Source organism: Dunckerocampus dactyliophorus, chromosome 2 (assembly GCF_027744805.1).
Source record: "Dunckerocampus dactyliophorus isolate RoL2022-P2 chromosome 2, RoL_Ddac_1.1, whole genome shotgun sequence".
Classification (NCBI taxonomy): domain Eukaryota; kingdom Metazoa; phylum Chordata; class Actinopteri; order Syngnathiformes; family Syngnathidae; genus Dunckerocampus; species Dunckerocampus dactyliophorus.
Window position 1 is genome coordinate 20,906,294 of NC_072820.1, and position 17,857 is coordinate 20,924,150.

The 17,857-nt window shown below is 40.4% G+C and overlaps 2 protein-coding genes across 3 annotated transcripts in view; both read right to left on the reverse strand.

Annotated features, from left to right (window-relative positions):
- LOC129177357 (kinesin-1 heavy chain) overlaps positions 1 to 6,654 on the reverse strand; it is a 31,959-nt gene extending 25,305 nt beyond the window's left edge. The window contains exon 1 of the mRNA XM_054768413.1: positions 6,292 to 6,654. Within this exon, the coding sequence (XP_054624388.1) occupies positions 6,292 to 6,417 (126 nt within the window). The 5' untranslated portion in view covers positions 6,418 to 6,654. The remainder of the gene's footprint in view (positions 1 to 6,291) is intronic.
- A 5,414-nt stretch (positions 6,655 to 12,068) lies between these two features.
- On the reverse strand, positions 12,069 to 17,598 carry pold3 (polymerase (DNA-directed), delta 3, accessory subunit). 2 transcript variants are annotated; one of them, XM_054767345.1, is made up of 12 exons: positions 17,473 to 17,598; positions 16,960 to 17,015; positions 16,681 to 16,780; positions 16,576 to 16,615; positions 16,365 to 16,497; positions 15,410 to 15,635; positions 15,241 to 15,313; positions 15,015 to 15,162; positions 14,743 to 14,849; positions 13,338 to 13,417; positions 13,171 to 13,252; positions 12,069 to 12,393 (listed from the first exon to the last, which is right to left on the reverse strand). In XM_054767345.1, the coding sequence occupies exons 1-12, from the start codon at positions 17,545 to 17,547 to the stop codon at positions 12,185 to 12,187; spliced, it is 1,329 nt and encodes a 442-aa protein (XP_054623320.1). In that variant the 5' UTR covers positions 17,548 to 17,598; the 3' UTR covers positions 12,069 to 12,184. The 2 variants fall into 2 exon arrangements, with proteins under 2 accessions (XP_054623320.1, XP_054623318.1); XM_054767343.1 differs by having other exon boundaries at positions 15,377 to 15,635.
- Positions 17,599 to 17,857: the final 259 nt, after the last annotated feature.

A 17,857-nucleotide genomic window follows, 5' to 3' on the forward strand; every position in this document is an offset into this window, starting at 1 on the left:
CAAACACGCCACAAGACCACCTTTAATACCGCGCAGCAAACTAATGTACAACATGCGCTCAGATTCCACTTTTGAATAAATATGATAGACTGTTGTCATACCTCGGCACGTGCTGCTGTTTTGGATTAGCAACGAACTTAAGGTTGTTTTATTTTCCTCAGATGGAAAAAAAGGCATCTATTTACCTGACAATTATTGAGAAATAGGGATGGGAACAATCGCGATACAAGGCTCACGATAACGATTATCTCACGATGTGGAGATACAGTGATTATCGATACATTGGTCAGAAAATCAATCTATGATACTACTATTAAAGAGGAAAACAGATATTTTAAAATGAAAAAATTTAAAATGAAAAAATTAAGTGTTTATTTGGCACTATCACTTCAACACAATCTGTCTTAACAGCGAGAATATTTTAGTACAGCATTTCTGTAAACAAATGTGTCTTCTTAACAGCCACTTATTGCAACATTCCTGTAAACAAATGAGTGTCTTTCTAACAGACACTATTGTAGTGCAACATTTCAGTAACAAACCCATAGCTTATTTTATTAATAGTGACAACATTTCTGTGTAACACTGCTGTAAAGTGCAAAATTACTGCAAGGCATCTACCTGCACATTTTGAGAGAGCCACCAACGAAATCTGATAAATAAGCTTAAATTATATAGCAATATTAACAGTTAGAAATGAAATGCTTCAAAAAGTGCAGGGTTTTTTTTTTATTGAGAACTTGAACACTAACACTACAATAAACTTTTTGCAAAACTGACTGGACAGACACATGTCCATATTACACAGGCACATGCATGTTTTTCTTGAGAAAGAGCAACTGGTCAGCATGTTCAGGGATCAGCACACTTCTTTGGACATTGATGTCCCCAGCAGTTGAAAAACAAACCCTTTCAGCTGCTACACTTGTCCCAGGAATACACAAATGCATTTGTACCAGCTTGGAAAGAAGAGGGTACACACATGCGCTTGACTTTTCCACCACAGCAGCGGATCCTTAGTGAGTGGAAGAGAAGGGACATCTTCATATTGCTTTATCTCCCTTTGAGCAATTACTATGGTTGATTTAGAATAGCTGTATGGCCGCAGATCCTTACAAATATACACAAATATGCCGTGAGTGATCGACTTTGACCTGAGGGAGTTGAAAGGGAGTTTTGCTTGAAGTAGAGCCCCCATGCTGGTCTGGCCAGGCCCAGGAGTCAGGCTAACAGCTACGGCTTTTTGGCTTACTAGCTCAGGGTGATGGCACTGCAAGTGGCTGTGCATATTTGTTGTGTTTCCAGTGTACTTAACTTTTGTGAAACAGTTCTTGCATATAGCAAAGTCCTTCTCCAGCTTTGTTCCATCATCAGTACTGTAAAACCCGAAATGTATCCACACCTTTGACTTGTAGGCTACCGGTGCATCTTTCAACTTCTGTTTTTTTGCTCGTGTCTGCCATGTTCTCCCCCGTTGTGTGTCATCTTTGCCTGCCGACTTCCGCCGACTTTCCCACCACTCCCGCAAGGCGCGCTCCTAGCGGACCACCAAGGAATCGTGCAAAAGGAACTAACGCATATCGATAATCGATCGGAAGATAAAATATTGCGATATATCGTCACACTCCTACTATTGATTTCAATAAATAACTCATAGCAAAACAGGAAGGTGGTGTCCGTGTTAATCTCACTGCCACATCGTGTCTTTGGCAACAATAATGTCTTCAATGAAAAGTGTTCATTTATTCCTTTCATTCATCATTTATATAAAATTTCAATTGTTTTTCTGCATGTTCTGTGTTTACGTTTTTGGCTTTCTGGAATGGATGAATTGGTTTTATATTATATATTATCAATAACGTCAACCAGGTTATATCCAGACTTTCAGCTTAAAATCGGCTATGAAAGCGCCGCTGTTTCACTGTGTAATTCATTTGGATATGGTGTCACCATTTATTGAAAAACCAGTGGACATGGGAGCAAAAACAGTTCAGGCAGCACTACGACGGTGAGTGGCTACTTTGAGATCGCACAGATTTGCTAGCATTCTCTGATTATGTTCTGTATGAGAGATATATTTTTTCAGCCGAGAGAATAGGCTTCATTTGCTCACTTTTTGAGCCGTGCATCAGGAATAAAATGCAATATGAAATATTAACTCGGCCAATGTTTGCAGACGTACAGTATATGTCACAGCAGTCCTTGCATGAGTACTCAGCCTGCCTGGTGTAACGATTCCTTTTAATAACGATTCGATTCATATCATGATTCGTGGCTGCCAATACAATTCAAGGACGATATTGGTTCATTTAGAACGACACAATCCGAAACGATTTAGTAACTTTTTTAGCCTGTCCGTTTAAGTGCTCTCAACAACTTTATCATTAAAACAGTTAACAGTTATGCAATGTTCTCGGTTAATGTTCTGCTGTTTGCTGAAAAACGTTAAATAAATAAGTTAATAAGTCAAAAAAATTGTCATAATAAAAAAAAAAATTGCAGACGCAGAAGCGGAGGAAGTCGCATGCAGGAAACCCTGAATATCGACATATTTCAAAGATTTTAAAGAGGCAGTTGTTGATCATATTTATTGATATTTCAAATGGGTAAGTGTTAATATGTCAAAGTAGTGCAATGTTCAGCACTGATAAATGAAAAGACTAGCAGGGTATAGATTGTATAATAACCAGTGTTGACTTAAAGGGATAATTTGGATTTTTTTGACATGAAGTTGTATGACATATCCATCAGCATTGTCGTCCAATAACAGCTACGTCCTCCTAAGTCCAGTTCTGGTCAGATTTCTGTGATGAAGAACATAGTTCCGCTTAGTTGCTACGGACAATTAAGTAAAGAGTTTGGCTTCTAAAAGATTAAAACATCTGCATCATAAAAATGCCTTCTCAAAAACACAAACCTCACAAAACGCTCGGCACATACGCATATTGTTTTGAGAAGCCAAAGTCTTTACTTAATTGTCCCCAGCAACAAGTGGAACTACGTTCTTCATCACGGAATTCTGACCAGAACTGGACTTACGAGACCAAGTGGGGGGTAAGTTGCTGTTATTGGACTACAATGCTGATGGTTATTGGACTACAAAGCTGAGTATGTGGTAAGCTAGGGAACCTAGGTTTTGTTGATCTGCATCTTAAGCACAAAGCCCGGGTTTGTTGAGCCACTTTCACAGTATACCCCCTAAGTCAAAGTATTTACTGCTTAGCATCAGACACTATGAGCGGTTTCTGTGATTCACCTGTTTTGTTTTTTTTAAATACTGTTTTTTTTTTATGTCCACACGAACACGGTTTTGTTTTGTTTTTTAAAAACGCACATTTCCCCCCACATTTTGGCCTCTGTTCATCAATATAGTGATTTATTCGACGTACAATTACATTGCTTTACAGAGGCCAGGAAACATTTGTTTTTTTTTAATCGACACATTCAAAGCATGAAGCACCATGACGATTGCGTGTTATGAATAGGTGTGTAACAGTACACTAAGTGTAATTTCAGTTAGGTCCAGTTTCTTTAAGTGCTCGGTTCGGTTAATTTTTGTAAAAAAAAAAAAAAAAAGCAGAAAAAAAAGCAGAAAAAAATGACCTAAAATGCTTTTAAAAAATGCTAACTCTTTTTTTTTTTAATACAAAAATAATAATAAAACAAACTGCCAAATGTAATGGACGGTTACAGTTAAATAGCTCTCTGTTGCGCGTGAAGCCCAACCATCTGTTGTAAGTGCAATAGCTGACACATGTGATAGCTCGTTGAAGACGTCACTTTTAGCTTTTTCATAAAGTGCTGGTATAACTTTCTGGCTAAAGTGAGGCCGTGATGGTATTACCTAGCGAGGTTCAAGAACTTTAATCATATACAGTCATGGAAAAAATGATTAGACCACCCTTGTTCTTCAGATTATTTATCCATTTTAATGCCTGGTACATTTGTTTGGACAAATATAATGATGATACCAAATATAGCTCATAAGAGTTTAATTTAAAAGCCGATATCTAGCAACATCAATGGTTTTCTTGATAATATCCAAAATCACTTAAGTTCTTACATGAATAGCTATAGCATTGTACTGCCAAACAATTTCATTCTTATGAGCTATTTTTGTTGTCATTGTTATATTTGTCCAAACCAAAAGGTACCTTTAGTTGTAACAGGCATTAAAATGAACGTGGTCTAATCATTTTTTCCATGACTGTACTTAACGCCAGCGCACTCAACAACTGAATATGGATGTAATCTCGTGGCTATAAAAACTCCAACACCATGTGTTACTGCTTTGGCCCGGTCAGTGTTGCTTGCTAGAGGTTGTTTATATGCTGAAGTTATCGGTGCTTGTACTAAGCTGATTTTCTTTCTTGTAGATGTAACACTCACTGCCGGATGATGCCGTTTTAAGTGCGCGAACATGTTAGACATGTTTCCTGCAGCATACCCGATATCCGTGGAACAATGTCGACACACAACTTTGGATTTATCTAACCTTTGTCCATCCATAATTTTAACAGGGAAGCCAAAGTGTTCCCAAACAGGAGATCGTAGTGAGATGGGAGGGTCTTCCAGTTCAGGCTTCTCACTTGCATTTGCCATGATGCTATTTGTCATTCTGCAAGCTACTAGTGTTCTTCCCCCTCAGTCAGTAGTACCTGACACTGCGGAAATTCGCCCAGGACTTCAGTTCCGCGTGAAGCGCTTAGATCACTCTAGTAATAAATCTAATGAGAAAAATAGCATAAATATAACCGAAACGGTACGCAAGTGGACCGAACCGAACATGCAAAACCGAAACGGTTCAATACATCCATGTGAACCGTTACACCCCTAGTTATGAAGCTGCGTTTTCAAAAGGTGTGCATTTTACAAAGCACCAAAGTCCACAAAGAGCATTCAAGGCCTAATGTTTAACCACCATTTTATAGAACCACTCAGAAGGTTAGGTACTTCCATCTGCCAGCAGTGCCTCACAGTCCAAAAATCCAGGTTTCAATCTCTGTTGGAACATTTGTATGGAGTTTGCATGTTATGTTGCCCTCGTGTTTGCGTGGGGTCTCTCCGGGTACTCCGGCTTCCTCCCACGTCCCAAAAACATGCATGTTATGCTAATTTGAGACTCAAAATTATCCATTGTCGTGAATGTGAGTGGGAATGTGTGTCGGGTGTACTCCAGCTCTCACAGAAAGTCAGATGGGATAGGCTCCAGCCCACCCGTAATCCTAGTGGGGACAAAGCCTACTGAAAATGGATGGAACAATCAGTCTTTCCACATACTGTATATCGGTGCAGGGGTGAGAACCCTGGCTGAAATTTAGTGTGGCAATAATAATACAAGAACTGATGATCACAAAGCATCAAGTACCGCCAAATTTTGGTATGACACCTCATTAACTGTCATATTTGTATTGTCATGAACAACTACTGTAAATAATCATCATATAAAGCCAAATATCACGTCAAAGACAGCGCCATTCTTTTGGACTGTAACCTAAAATGCATCTTTGAGGCTATAAATTCTGTATTGTAGTGGTAAACATATGTTTGACTGTGACAGGGGACTTTTGTAAAAGACAATTGCAGAGACGTCACAGTTAATATTTTCATCATTTTACCATCACCACCAGTGATTTTTCCCAGGCTACACTTGGTACACAAACAATCCAATGTTGATATATGATTTAAGTCAAAAGAAAATGATGGTTATGTGGCGAGCCGTGTAGCTAATTTAATATTTGATTAAAAAACAAAACAGGGCAGCTAGCCAAGGCTGGCTAAACTAGCAGGTAGCCCAGTGTCTGTTAGCCACAATCAAACCAACGCTCACCCATGTAAACAGATTGGCATCTGCACTTCAACATATGAACAATCACTTACGATTTAATTGTCAATAAATGTGTTTAACGTCTGTAGCATGCTAACCCTGCTAACATGTATGCGGTGCCAGTGTTTCGGCTTTGCTGAATGACAGCCGTGGCCCGGCTACTGGCGATGGCTGACATTTGGTGACACAGCCGTCCAGCAGGAACTCTAAACCGGGCTATTAAGAGCAGCCGTCGGCTATGATAGCGAATTATACTCATTAAATCCCACAGGCAGCTCATGAGGCGCCATTAGCCTCTTCCTGTCGGCCAGCTTGAGAGGGTCAAGCCTTGCTAACGTCAGCTAACAAGCTAAAGGCGCTAACTACCGTAGCCACAAGACAATCAAAAATGGCGTACTGCCGACAGAGCCCCAGGGGCCTCAATCAAGTCGGCAACAAAGCGTTATGGATGACATCTCACTCACCGAGATGACAACAGTGTCTTCCCCTTGGAACTTGGGAATGTATCTGTCTCCTCTGGTCACCTCGGAGCTGTTGAGCGGCCTGAAACGGCACATCACTTTGATGGTGCACTCCGCCGGGTCGGCCATCTTCCACCGTTCACGTCGGGAGATTTAACGCTGAAAGTCAAGTGTATTCGGGCTCCCGGAGGGCGGCCGTGGGTGACGAAAAGCGAGGCCGAGCCCCTCGGTCGCGACGTGGGCTTGTGGGAAGGACGATAGCGTGTCGGGCCTCGGAGACAAAAAGGCTTGTTTTTGCTCTCATTCAGTCCGATGCTGTTAGGACGCCATGACACCGGGGGATGAGCCGCCTGGCCGCCACCTAGCCCCGCCCAACCTTGTGGATGTGGAGCGCGGTGACGTCATTCGACGCTTGTGTTGTTGTGGTCCTCATAAATCACATAAATCATGCAACGTTCTTTAAAATGAACTCACATTACATCCCAATAATAGACAACAGATACATACAAGAATAATGTTCATGATAGCCACAGCATTAGGTACTCTTGTACAATAGGAGGGACTAAATAATTAGAGAATATAGATGATGTGTTTATTATTGTTATGGTTGTAGAGTCGTTTGCAGTGGTGTACAACTATACTAAAATATGTTTCTGATATTTTGGCCCTATCAAGTAGCTAACCAACATACTTCCCATTGCACATGCACTTAATGTTGTAGCCACTCAAGTTCAGCCACATTTAAAGGAAGCAAACAAGTGTTACATCAGAACATTGGAAACGGTTTCCATCTGCATGGTCTGCGTGCTAGACGATCTTCAAGGGCACTGCCCACTGCACAGGTGTCATTGTCTCGCATGGGTCAGCGAGCATTTGCGCTGGACGAGGGACCAGTGGGCCTCAGTGTTCTCTGATGAAAGTTGATTCATTTTGAGCAGAAATGATGGCCGGCAGTGATATTGGAGATGCTAAAAGGGACCTAGTATGCTTTTCCCCCTTTTCTGACCTATAAATTCTGTTACAATATTGTAACAGAATCGTGTTAAACGATGCCAATGCGTCAGATAATGAGGTTTGGGCATTTGGAAGTGAGACCTGAAAGCAGTTTTGCATCGTGTTTTACAGTTTTTTTAAACTTCGAGTTCCATTGACGTCCAATCAACCCGGACTCCCTTATATAGGCATGCCCAGCACCCCCGCTCTGCTTCGCTGTGTTCATGGTGTTAGCACGTCGAGTAATGGCTCCCAGGAAATGTTTGTTCAGGTGTGCCTAAGGAGGAAAGCATCAGGCGGAAGTGGTTGGAGTTGCTGACTCCCATGCTCATCTGTCAACGGCATTTCACACAGGACTGTTTTATGAACATGGGCCAATACGAAGCTGGACTATTCACCAAAATGTTGCTGAAGTCAAATGGCTTTCCAACGTTACTTGGTCGTGTTGAAGAGTCAGAAGAGCAAGCTGTAAGTAACAATTTATCAGTGTCCTAACTGTGTTTATTTTGTGTAAGCAATCAGACAAAAGGGGCTCGGCAGCTGTCCGGAAGTCCTCGGGAGCGCTTGGGAGTGTGACCAATCACAGCGGAGTGGGCTCGGCGGGATGCGTACCTGGAGGAGGACCGCACTTCAGGAAGCGTGGGATGCCATGCCTCATTAGACAATAAGTTACCAGTAACTTCTGAACAGCATGAGACGTCATTGTCAAACTGCAATTGATGCTCTAGCACACATGACAGGTTATTGAGACAGTGACATTTTTTGTTGCGGTAACCCACCACTGTTGTTGGCTTTTCTTTCATGAAATTGTTCTCAGATTAGGGAAATCACTGTTGCATGTTTCTACTTAAATGCCCTACTTTCATGGGAGACTATCACTGTAGCGTGAACATTACCCAAAAGCTGATTGTCTTTTTGTGAGTTGTGTACAACATAAATAATGTAGTAAATATAAATAAATATTTTCTTATTTTTATTTAATTTCTTATTTTTTTTATTTATTTTTAATATATATTGTTAAATTACTATATATATATATATATATATATATATATATATATATATATATATATATATATAATTCATTAAAATGTTATTTTTTATGTTTATTTGATAAATTCACAATATAATAATAAATACGTAATTCTTGTATTTTTATCAATTATTAATTAAATTAAACTTTTTAGCTTAATGTATGTGCATTATGTATGGATATTTTATGTCCAGAGTTTAGGGACACCCTGTAAATTAATAATGATAACACTGTTTAATATTGTGGTTGTAGTTTGCAGTGATGTAGATATCCATCCATCCATTTTCTATACCGCTTCTTCCTCATTAGGGTCGCGGGGGCATGCTGGAGCCTATCCCAGCTGACTTCGGGCGACAGGCGGGGTACACCCTGGACTGGTCGGCAGCCAATCGCAGGGCACATATAGACAAACAACCATTCACACCTATGGCAATTTAGTACCCGGAGAAAACCCACGCGCACACAGGGAGAACATGCAAACTCCACACAGAAATGCTCAGGAGGAGAATCGAACCCAGGTCTTCCCGATCTCCAAGCTGTTACTGTGTTGGCCAACGTGCTAACCACTAGACCACTGTGCGGCCAGTGATGTAGATATGATGTCTGTTATACTGAGAGCTGCTTCCAACATTTTCAATTAGCTAAAATATTATAAACAGCCCTCCATATGATGCAAGTTAAGATATGATACAGTTACTACAAAGATGTTCCAAGTCACTAACGTGTGTGCGTCCCAACTCACGAGACGAGATGATGCACGAGATTGGGTCCAAAAGAGCAAGACGAAACAAGATTTTAACATGACAATGTTAACAATGAAAAAATATGACTGGACAAAGAAGCTTTTTTATTTAACCCCAGTGACAAAAAAATGCAGGTGCGTTTTGAAATGTTTATTGTCCCACAAATTGACGCTCCAAAATGTTGCCAACATTTTTTTAGACCAAATAAAACTGTTTATTGTTTACTTTTTCTCGTCTATTTGTCTTTGTCTATTTACGTCAGGGCTGTCCAGCTGTCCTTTGATATTTATATACTCTTTAAAAATAAACAATTTATAATAAAAACAACATTATACATATATTTAAATACAAATCTGTGTTTTTATTAGTTATTATCACAATTTCATCTTTTTCTAGTTACATTATGCCTTTTTGCTCTATTTTTCCACTTTTGCTGCGTTTTTGTTGCCCTTGCCCCACACTTTGGACACCTATGCATGTTTTGCCCGGAAGCCGAGAGTGCCCACGCTCTGCCTTCTTGACTATGTTGGTCAAGGGCTAGGTTGCATTGTGAATTTTTTTTTTTTTTTTATTTAGAACTTTCAGATGTGCATTGCATAGCGTTACGTAGGTGGAGCTCACTCCCGCTCCCCTGCTCGGCGGACACTTCGTTTTTGTTGATCGCTTGTATTTAATTACTGAATAAATGCATGACGCAAGAAACACTTAAATGCGCACTCTTAATGTCACTACGTCCATGTCACTAAATTGTCAACACTGATCTGTTCTACGTATGAAATGTGTTAGAAACGGAACCGGTGATTGCCAGTACTTGAAAGTTGGCGCTGAGCCAAATACAATGAGCGTCAATGGAACCGCTCGATGATAAGGGTGTAGACAAGTCTGAACATCTTCGTAGATTGATCTTAAGTAAAAATGATCAAATGCTGTTCAACTCTGATGGAAAAATAAGCCACATGTCATTTGCTGACGCTATGAACACCAAGGTAGGTTGGATTGCAAGGTGTGCCTAAAGCACTTAATGTGCAGTTCCAATAATGTCTTGCACACTGCCACTTCCATATTACTGTATTATCATTCATAGTAGCGAGGCCATAGTTCACAGTCTGATTGGCTTCTGGCTGACCTGTTTTCATGACACAGGTTTTCTCCAAACGAGAAATCTCATCACAAGTTCATTTTATTCCAGTTAGCATAATAACATTTCTAATCTCGCCTGTTTGTGTAAAACACAATGTTTGACACAATAAAATCATTTTTCTAGGCTGTTGTATTTGTGAAATGAGTCTTTATTGTTCTTCTAAAAATGTTTTTTTTTGCATGGGATGAAGCAAGATCCACAGAGTGGCAGAGAATTGGAATATCAGGAACACTAGAGCTATTGTTACACTGCAAAGAGGATCTTTCCACAGGGTGTGACTCAGCTGTCTTTTGTGAGTGTCTGCAATGGCAGCTCCAGCTGGGACAAACCACAAAAAAAAAAAAGTCCATGAGCCTCCACACACATTATTTCTTTAACCACGCCCAGCTGAGGAGATCATCTCCCTCGTCAGTCAGTGTTGTCTGGCTTATGAGAAAGACCAGTTCTACCGGCCCACTTGTGTGCTCGCCAAGAGGGTGTGGCGCTGAGGTGTGAGCTCACAGGGTCGAGCCAATGCACCCCAAAGACCTTTGGTGGTTATCATGAGCAAAATCACCATCTACAATATTTGTCTGATTGGTGCATACAAAGCAGGAAATAAAGAGCCAGTGCTTCTATAGGCCTGGCACCAGCTGGTCTAAAGAAACAACACAAAACAAGAACTGTCAAAATGTACATTTTTACTAAGATGGTTGCACATTCGTAATCCTCGCAGCTATTTCACGGTTACAGTTTCATACTTTACATCGGGGGTGACCAACCCATCGATCGTGAGCCACTTGTCAATCTTTTGGACTTTGTTGGTCAATCGTGAGAATATTTAAAAAAAAAATAAAAAAGCACTCACAGAGCACAGACCCCTGCCATATGCCATAGTTCCCCCCACATTGTGATTTAAATGTGCACCTCCAAAAAACATGGCTTGTTACGACTGACTGTTGTAACACAGCCCCTCTTCCACCATCGCTCGCCCACGACACTGAGCCCATGCATCCATCTATTTTTTATGCTGCTTATCTTCAGGAGGGTCACAGGGGTAGGCCTATCCCAGCTGACTTTTGTAGTGATTCGATTCCAATCTGCTGACTGTGTTTATTTAGTTATTTATTCATTTGTATTCGTGTCTCTTCTATTCTTGTTTAATTTATTGGTATTGATGTTTCTTATGTTATTCATTTTCTTGTGTTTTGTTTCTTTTTTGGGAGAATGAAGAGAACAAGAATTTGATTGCATAGCATAATTACCTGTTTTACTGTGCTTATGACAATAAAAATCTTGAATTGAATTGTGTGGCCAACATGCCAACCACTCGGCCACCGTGTGGTCCCATGACACTGAGCCAACAAGCCAGAGTTGCAGTTTGCTCATAGAGCCGACGCCACAAGCCCAATTAAGATCTACAAAAGTAGGGGTGGTCAAAGTGTGGCCCAGGGGCCATCTGCGGACGAGGGCTCATTTGTCATTGCATCACTGCAGAAACAAAATTTTAAAAACTGCAAAAATTGTAAAAATAGAGCACAAGGACCAATGAGAAAAAGCTGAAATGTCAACATCACTTTTTAGTTTACTTAAAAACCTTTCTACAAAATAAATATATAATTTAAAAACATATACACAATATATATATATAAATATATTGTATTGTAGATATATTTTTTGTAGGCATGCATATCCAGAGTGGGGGGCTGTAGACCAGAGATCTTGGGCTCAAAAAGGTTGCATACATGTCAGAGAGACAACTTTGACCATAAATGGCATCAATCTGCCTTCAGGTTGTAATTTTAATGACAATGAACATTAAAAGAAGTCAATTATGTTGTGTAAATACAATCCAGTCACTGTTGTTATTGCTAAAAGAAGATACTGCAAATTAAAAAGCATTTTCTATCAGTGTTTATTGAGCAGCTGCTTTGGAGGCACCGGAAGGTGTGGGGTGTGTGTGTGTGTGTGTGTGTGTGAGAGAGAGTGTGTTTAGCAAGGTGTCAGTCATTTCTTCTGGAAAAATCCCATAATGGATGCCTGTTTAGTTCCTTTGCTGCCATTAGCAGACATTTTCTTCGGATTTTTCTTCTCGCTGTCTTTGCTGCTCGCCGGCGCTTTTGCTCGGACTGGGTTTGTAGTTGCTTGTTTGGAGGCAGCAGGGGTGGCATCTTCATTTTCAGAGTATGACTCGCTTTCGTAGCCTTTCTCCGTCACTGTGGAGACGTCAACTTGAAAAATTTCCGGCAATCGTGAACACAATGACGAAAGACAACTACATGCATTGAAAATTAAGGACGGGGCCGATTCCATCCAGTATCGGTATCGGGTTCCAATACCAGTGTAATTCACGTATTGGAAATGGCCAACGACACCTGTGGAGATTTCCGATCCATGAGCCACATCGGTGCTTTAATGTTGTCAGAAAACGCAGCTAGAAGAATATGAGCAAGCGTAGCCTAAAGAGTATCAGCAAACATAGCTGTCTCTGCACATGCACTGCAGCAATCCTCCTCACTCTCACCACACACACGCGCTCCACCTGAAGTGTTCAAAACTACACAAAACAGTCAGACGTCACAAACTCTTAACACTACACAAAACTTCCAGGTCGCTACAATATCATACTTACCTGTAGAAAGGAGTTTATTAGTGCCTCATATCAAAACAATAATGATAATGTAGTGACGATTATGTACGTTGTTAAAAATTCTGTGTTGTCCAAATGTCTGTGAAGCCGTGAATTCGTCAGGCTGAGTACTTGTGTGTGTGTGTGTGTGTGTGTGTGTGTGCGTGCAGCACTGCATGTGTGGAGACAGCTACATTTGCTGATATTATTTTAGCGGGGTTGCGTATTACAGTAAAAAGAAACAGAGCTCTGGTATCGGAAAATATCTAAGTTAATGTATCCGGATTAGATCCCAAGTGAAAAAATATGGATCGATGCATCCCTAGTGAAAATTGAACATTAGAAAGTTAAGATTTGAATTTACCGATGCAGCCTTCGTCATCCACAAAGGTTCTAGATTTGAGGACACGTCTCCGCTTGCGTATCTTCGTCTGAGAGTCTCCCGGCTGTAATGATGCATACATAAGATGACTCACTCACTCGGTTCATCAGAAATACAAAGTATTATGGCATCAAAGTTGTCATATTTACATGTGGAATAGGTTGGAGCTCCTTGGTGGGAGTTGGTGATGCTTCTCTAGCTTCTGTCGGCTGTGGAGAATCTGGAATGACTGCATGTGCCAAGACAGACGGAAAGATTTAATCGCAGGATCATGCAAAAAAACAAAAAACAAAAAAACACACTTTGGAGAAAAAAAAAAGTCCTAGAGGGGCATAGGCCAAGCTTAGGTATGACCAATAATATTGATATTGATAATATTACCAATATTATATTATTGCTAATAATTAAAATTGTCATAAAAATGGGACATCGGATCATGTAATGGTTGTGCTAGCTCAGCAGGTCTGCTGTGCAGCAAAATAATAAGCGATCTGTGGTACTGAAAAAAAAGTCACCCAGCTAATACCAGAGTAAGAAGTAACCGATAACCAGTTTAATAATTTGGCAAACGGTCTTTCACCTGTATGGCGCGTTTCTACCTCCGAGGCACTCAAAGCGCTTTGACACTGTTAGCACATCTGATGACGCAGCATCAGGAGCAACTGGGGGTTCAGTATGTTGCCCAAGGATACTTGGACATGATTATGTGAGGACGGAGGATCGAACCTACACCCTTCAGGTTGGGAGACCACCAAGCCATGCCGCCCTGTATTAGTCCAGAGTTTAATACATTGCACTTTACTTTGTTCTTATACAGATGCTTGTGCTACAAAAAAATATGCAGCTTTGCAAATTGTATTGTTGCTGTTGACTGTCGGACGTCATGTTATAATGGTTGACTTTTGGTCATGTTTTTTTTTTAATGACTATTTTGCTTAAAATAAATATGTCACTTTTTCTATACCTTGTATTGCATATTGCAGTATTTGTCTTATTTTGCACAAAGTTTTTATTTGTAAAACAGTAAACGAAGCCCAATGTGTTCATTATATGACATTAGTTTGAGGGAAGAGCAGCTGCTTATATCGGTATCAAATTAAGTGCTGGACAATATCGGGATGTCGGTAAAACAGCCAATAGCAAACATCTATCCATCATCCATCTTCTATGCCGCTTATCCTCACTAGGGTCGCAGGTATGCTGGAGCCTATCCCAGCTGACTTCAGGCGAAAGACGGGGTCCAATAGCAAACATCTCTAGCCAAAATATTACATTCTGGTGCAGATCTGGGTAAAGGTTATTTTTACATTTTTTTTTTGCTGTTACAGTCCGCTTGCATTGGAGACACCGAGTAGTGACGCACCACATCCAGCAGGTAGCACTGTGGTGGAAAAAAAGCTAGCTCACTTTGTGCACCTATCACCACCTACAGGAGTGGTGTAGAAGAGCATGGCCCAACAACGACAAGAATGTTGATGACACAAGTCAGGCAGGTGATGTCTAGAATTGTTGGGACCTGAGTCAAATTAGAAGTGATGAGTAAAAAATAATTACTGTCTTCGTCGCTGCTGTCAGGCGCAGACATCTTGATCCTTCGTCTCTTCTTCTTATCCATCTTCTCCTCCTGACTATCAGAACTCTCCAGTCGCTTCGTTTTGCTTCTGGAAGAGTAAAGAAAGACAACAATCACACCATATAACACCCTTGTGAAGCAAACTTACGGTAATCTCATCAGCTTGTATACCTGAAGAAGTGTCAAAAAATTGTATATGTCAAATGTTGAGTGGTCAGAGGTAATACATTCCTTCATGTACATGAACACAAACCTTGAGTCTTTCTTGGCGTGCTTTGGAGGTTCCACTGTGACAGTATCTTGCTTCTTTTCACGCTGCAAACTTGAGCTTTGCTGCTCAACTAAAGATGACAATGGAGCTTCTTCATCCTCCTCCTTCTCCACCTTTGTGTCTTGTTTCTCTGAAAGAGCGAATATAAAATATTGCATCATGGTATTTTGTGAGAAAACTACATTTATTTGAGATGGTCGTGACTGACTTGTGCTTTGATTCCCAAAGAAGTTCACCATGGGATTGGACTTTGCAGACACTTTGTTTTTAGGCAAGTCAACCTAAAAAAGACAAAAGTGTTCATTCAATGCAATGGCTGCACTATTAGAAATACGGACACAAACCTCAGCCACTTCCTCCTGAGGCTCCAACTTCACCTCTTCGCTGCCATCTTGGCTCTTAGCCGCAGTTCCTTTGCTAGCGAACATTCCCATGATGCCTTTGGTTGGTTTGGCAGGCATTTTGGAAGTCACTTTAGCCTCACCGTTGGTGGAAGGCTTTTTGCTCTCTGGCTGTGGTGGAGGTTCTCCCTGTGTCGCCCGCGCCTGATGCAGCTCCAGTGAGGACATGGGCACAGCGCCGGAACATCGGATTGCACTGTACCTGCAAGCAGAGGGCCAACGGTGACCATTCAAGACTAACCTGCAATGTTAGTGCCATGAATTCCCATATTCAGTGGTACCTCGGTTTTTGTTATTAATTTGTTCCAAAAGGTCCGACAAAAACAAAAACATACAATTTTCTCACAGGAAGCAAGGTAAATTCAATTAATCCGTTCAAGGTAAACAGAATATTAACCAAAAATAGATGATAATAATAATAATAATAATAATAATAATAATAAGATGTATCTTATTATTAGTAATAATAATAATAATAATAATAATAATAATAAGATGTATCTTATTATTATTAGTATTATTATTATAATGCAGAAAAGAATGTCAAATAATTATGAATGAGAGATTAAATGGATAAATAAACATTTTAAATAATGTGTACCTTTATTGAAGGGTCTTGTGAAGATAACAAGGAGCAGAGAGGGAGGATAAACAAGCAATGTAGTAGTATAATGTAAGAGTAGGTTGCCCACATCTGTATTAATACCACAAGATTCAACATACCAAGGGGTAAAAGTTTTAAAAGTGCCATATTGTACGATAACCTTGACAGTGTATGAGAACCGGGGCAAAATCTTGGCAAAAACTTTCTTTTAAAAACAAATCATAGAAAAACCGGGGGGTTCAAAAACCGAGGTCTGACTAAAATCCCCTTTGAAAAATGCCAACATTGTGCAATTCTACATGACTCCTTGAGATGATTTCAACTTACTTGCTGCAGTTGAGCAGATTGTCTTTGACGGCATCGTAGTCGACGGCGTAGAGCGGGCCGCTGTCTTTCAGCAAAGCTTTCTGGACACTGTACACGTGAACGCTAACGATCAAACTCATCTTGGACTTAAAATCTGCAACATGAAACACCCAATTTAAGAATTTACTGTACTGAAGCCAGATCACAAAAATAAGGGAATTAATGAATGCACCTTCCAGCTGGTCCTCACGCACCAAAGACACCTTGTGACTCTAATAGGGAAACAATACTTTAACCGTACAAATTAAACATTAGTCGATTTTGAGCTGTTGCTCACCGTGTGACCGTTGTCCACACACTTTCCTGACACCAAGTATGTAGCGTGGAGCTGAGCGGAGCTTTCCTTCCTCTTGTGGTCCAAGTAGTGAAAGAGCATTCTGTAAAGAAGATATTTGATTAATGACTCAAAATTGAGCAGGTGTTGCTGCATTTTTGTGCTAAAAAAAATTAAGAAAACAATCATAATGAAATGAAAAGTCAGGTTTTAACTTGATCAGCAATTATATGATCATGTGGACTAATTCTAATACAAATAGGGCAAAGAAAAGTAACTCACTGTTTTGCTGTGTTGACATGGACTCCAAGAGTAAGACTCAGCCATTTGTATGTCACCTGTTCATTAGAAAAACATGTACAGTATGTAATCTTGCAATATGGCTGTACAATAACCAAGTCGCATGGCAGAAATGGGGAAAGGCTTTATGTTGGTAACGTTCGGTCCCACTAAACGAAAGTATCCGGGTCCAACAACAGTTTTATTCAGAACAAAACAGCGGTTGCTGGGCAGTAACTGATGCATGGTTGACGTGGAAGATCGTTTTCTTAGTATTTCAATGCCATTTAAAACATACAACAAAAGACGAATTCATCAAAATACCACATGGAACCACTTTTAAGTAAAAAAACAACATTTTTTCATGTAAGAATGGAACTGTGTGGGCATATGCTATAAAAAGGCAGGTTTTAAAATGTGTGTCGGCAGATAAACACGGCGACGCAAACGTGCCTCAGATGTTGGTTAAAAAGCTCACTCTAAACGTGACACCAAAGCCAATAAAACCGTCCTTACGATCGTATCGTGGTCATTGACAAATTCGTCGATGTTGTCCAAATAAAGCTCGTCCATGCCGTTAAATAATCGCATAAGTGCCTTTTTTTGAAAGAACGTAGCAGCGCGGGAAGCCAGATTATTTACTTCCGGTGCGAGGGTTACGTGGGCAGGTTTCCTCTGAGTGCTGCCCCCTAAAGCTTGTTGAGTTTAGTGCAACGTCTCTTTTGCATCATTGCAGCTACACTCTCAACTCATTGTTTCTTTAAATTCAATACATTGTAATGCCTGCGATTTTGTTGGCGACCATTCCAGAGTGTACCGAAGTCCGCTGGGATAGGCTCCGGCATAGTGAGGATAAGCGACAGACAAAATGGATGGATGGACACTGTAACGCAATACGTAT

Coding starts and splice junctions, on each gene's coding strand:
- pold3 (XM_054767343.1), bottom strand. CDS start 17,547: ATGCGATTATTTAACGGCATGGACGAGCTTTATTTGGACAACATCGAC. Junction 15,636..16,364: donor AATCTGCTCAACTGCAGCAA/GTAAGTTGAAAT, acceptor CTCTGCTTGCAG/GTACAGTGCAATCCGATGTT. Junction 15,314..15,376: donor CTCAGGAGGAAGTGGCTGAG/GTTTGTGTCCGT, acceptor TGTCTTTTTTAG/GTTGACTTGCCTAAAAACAA.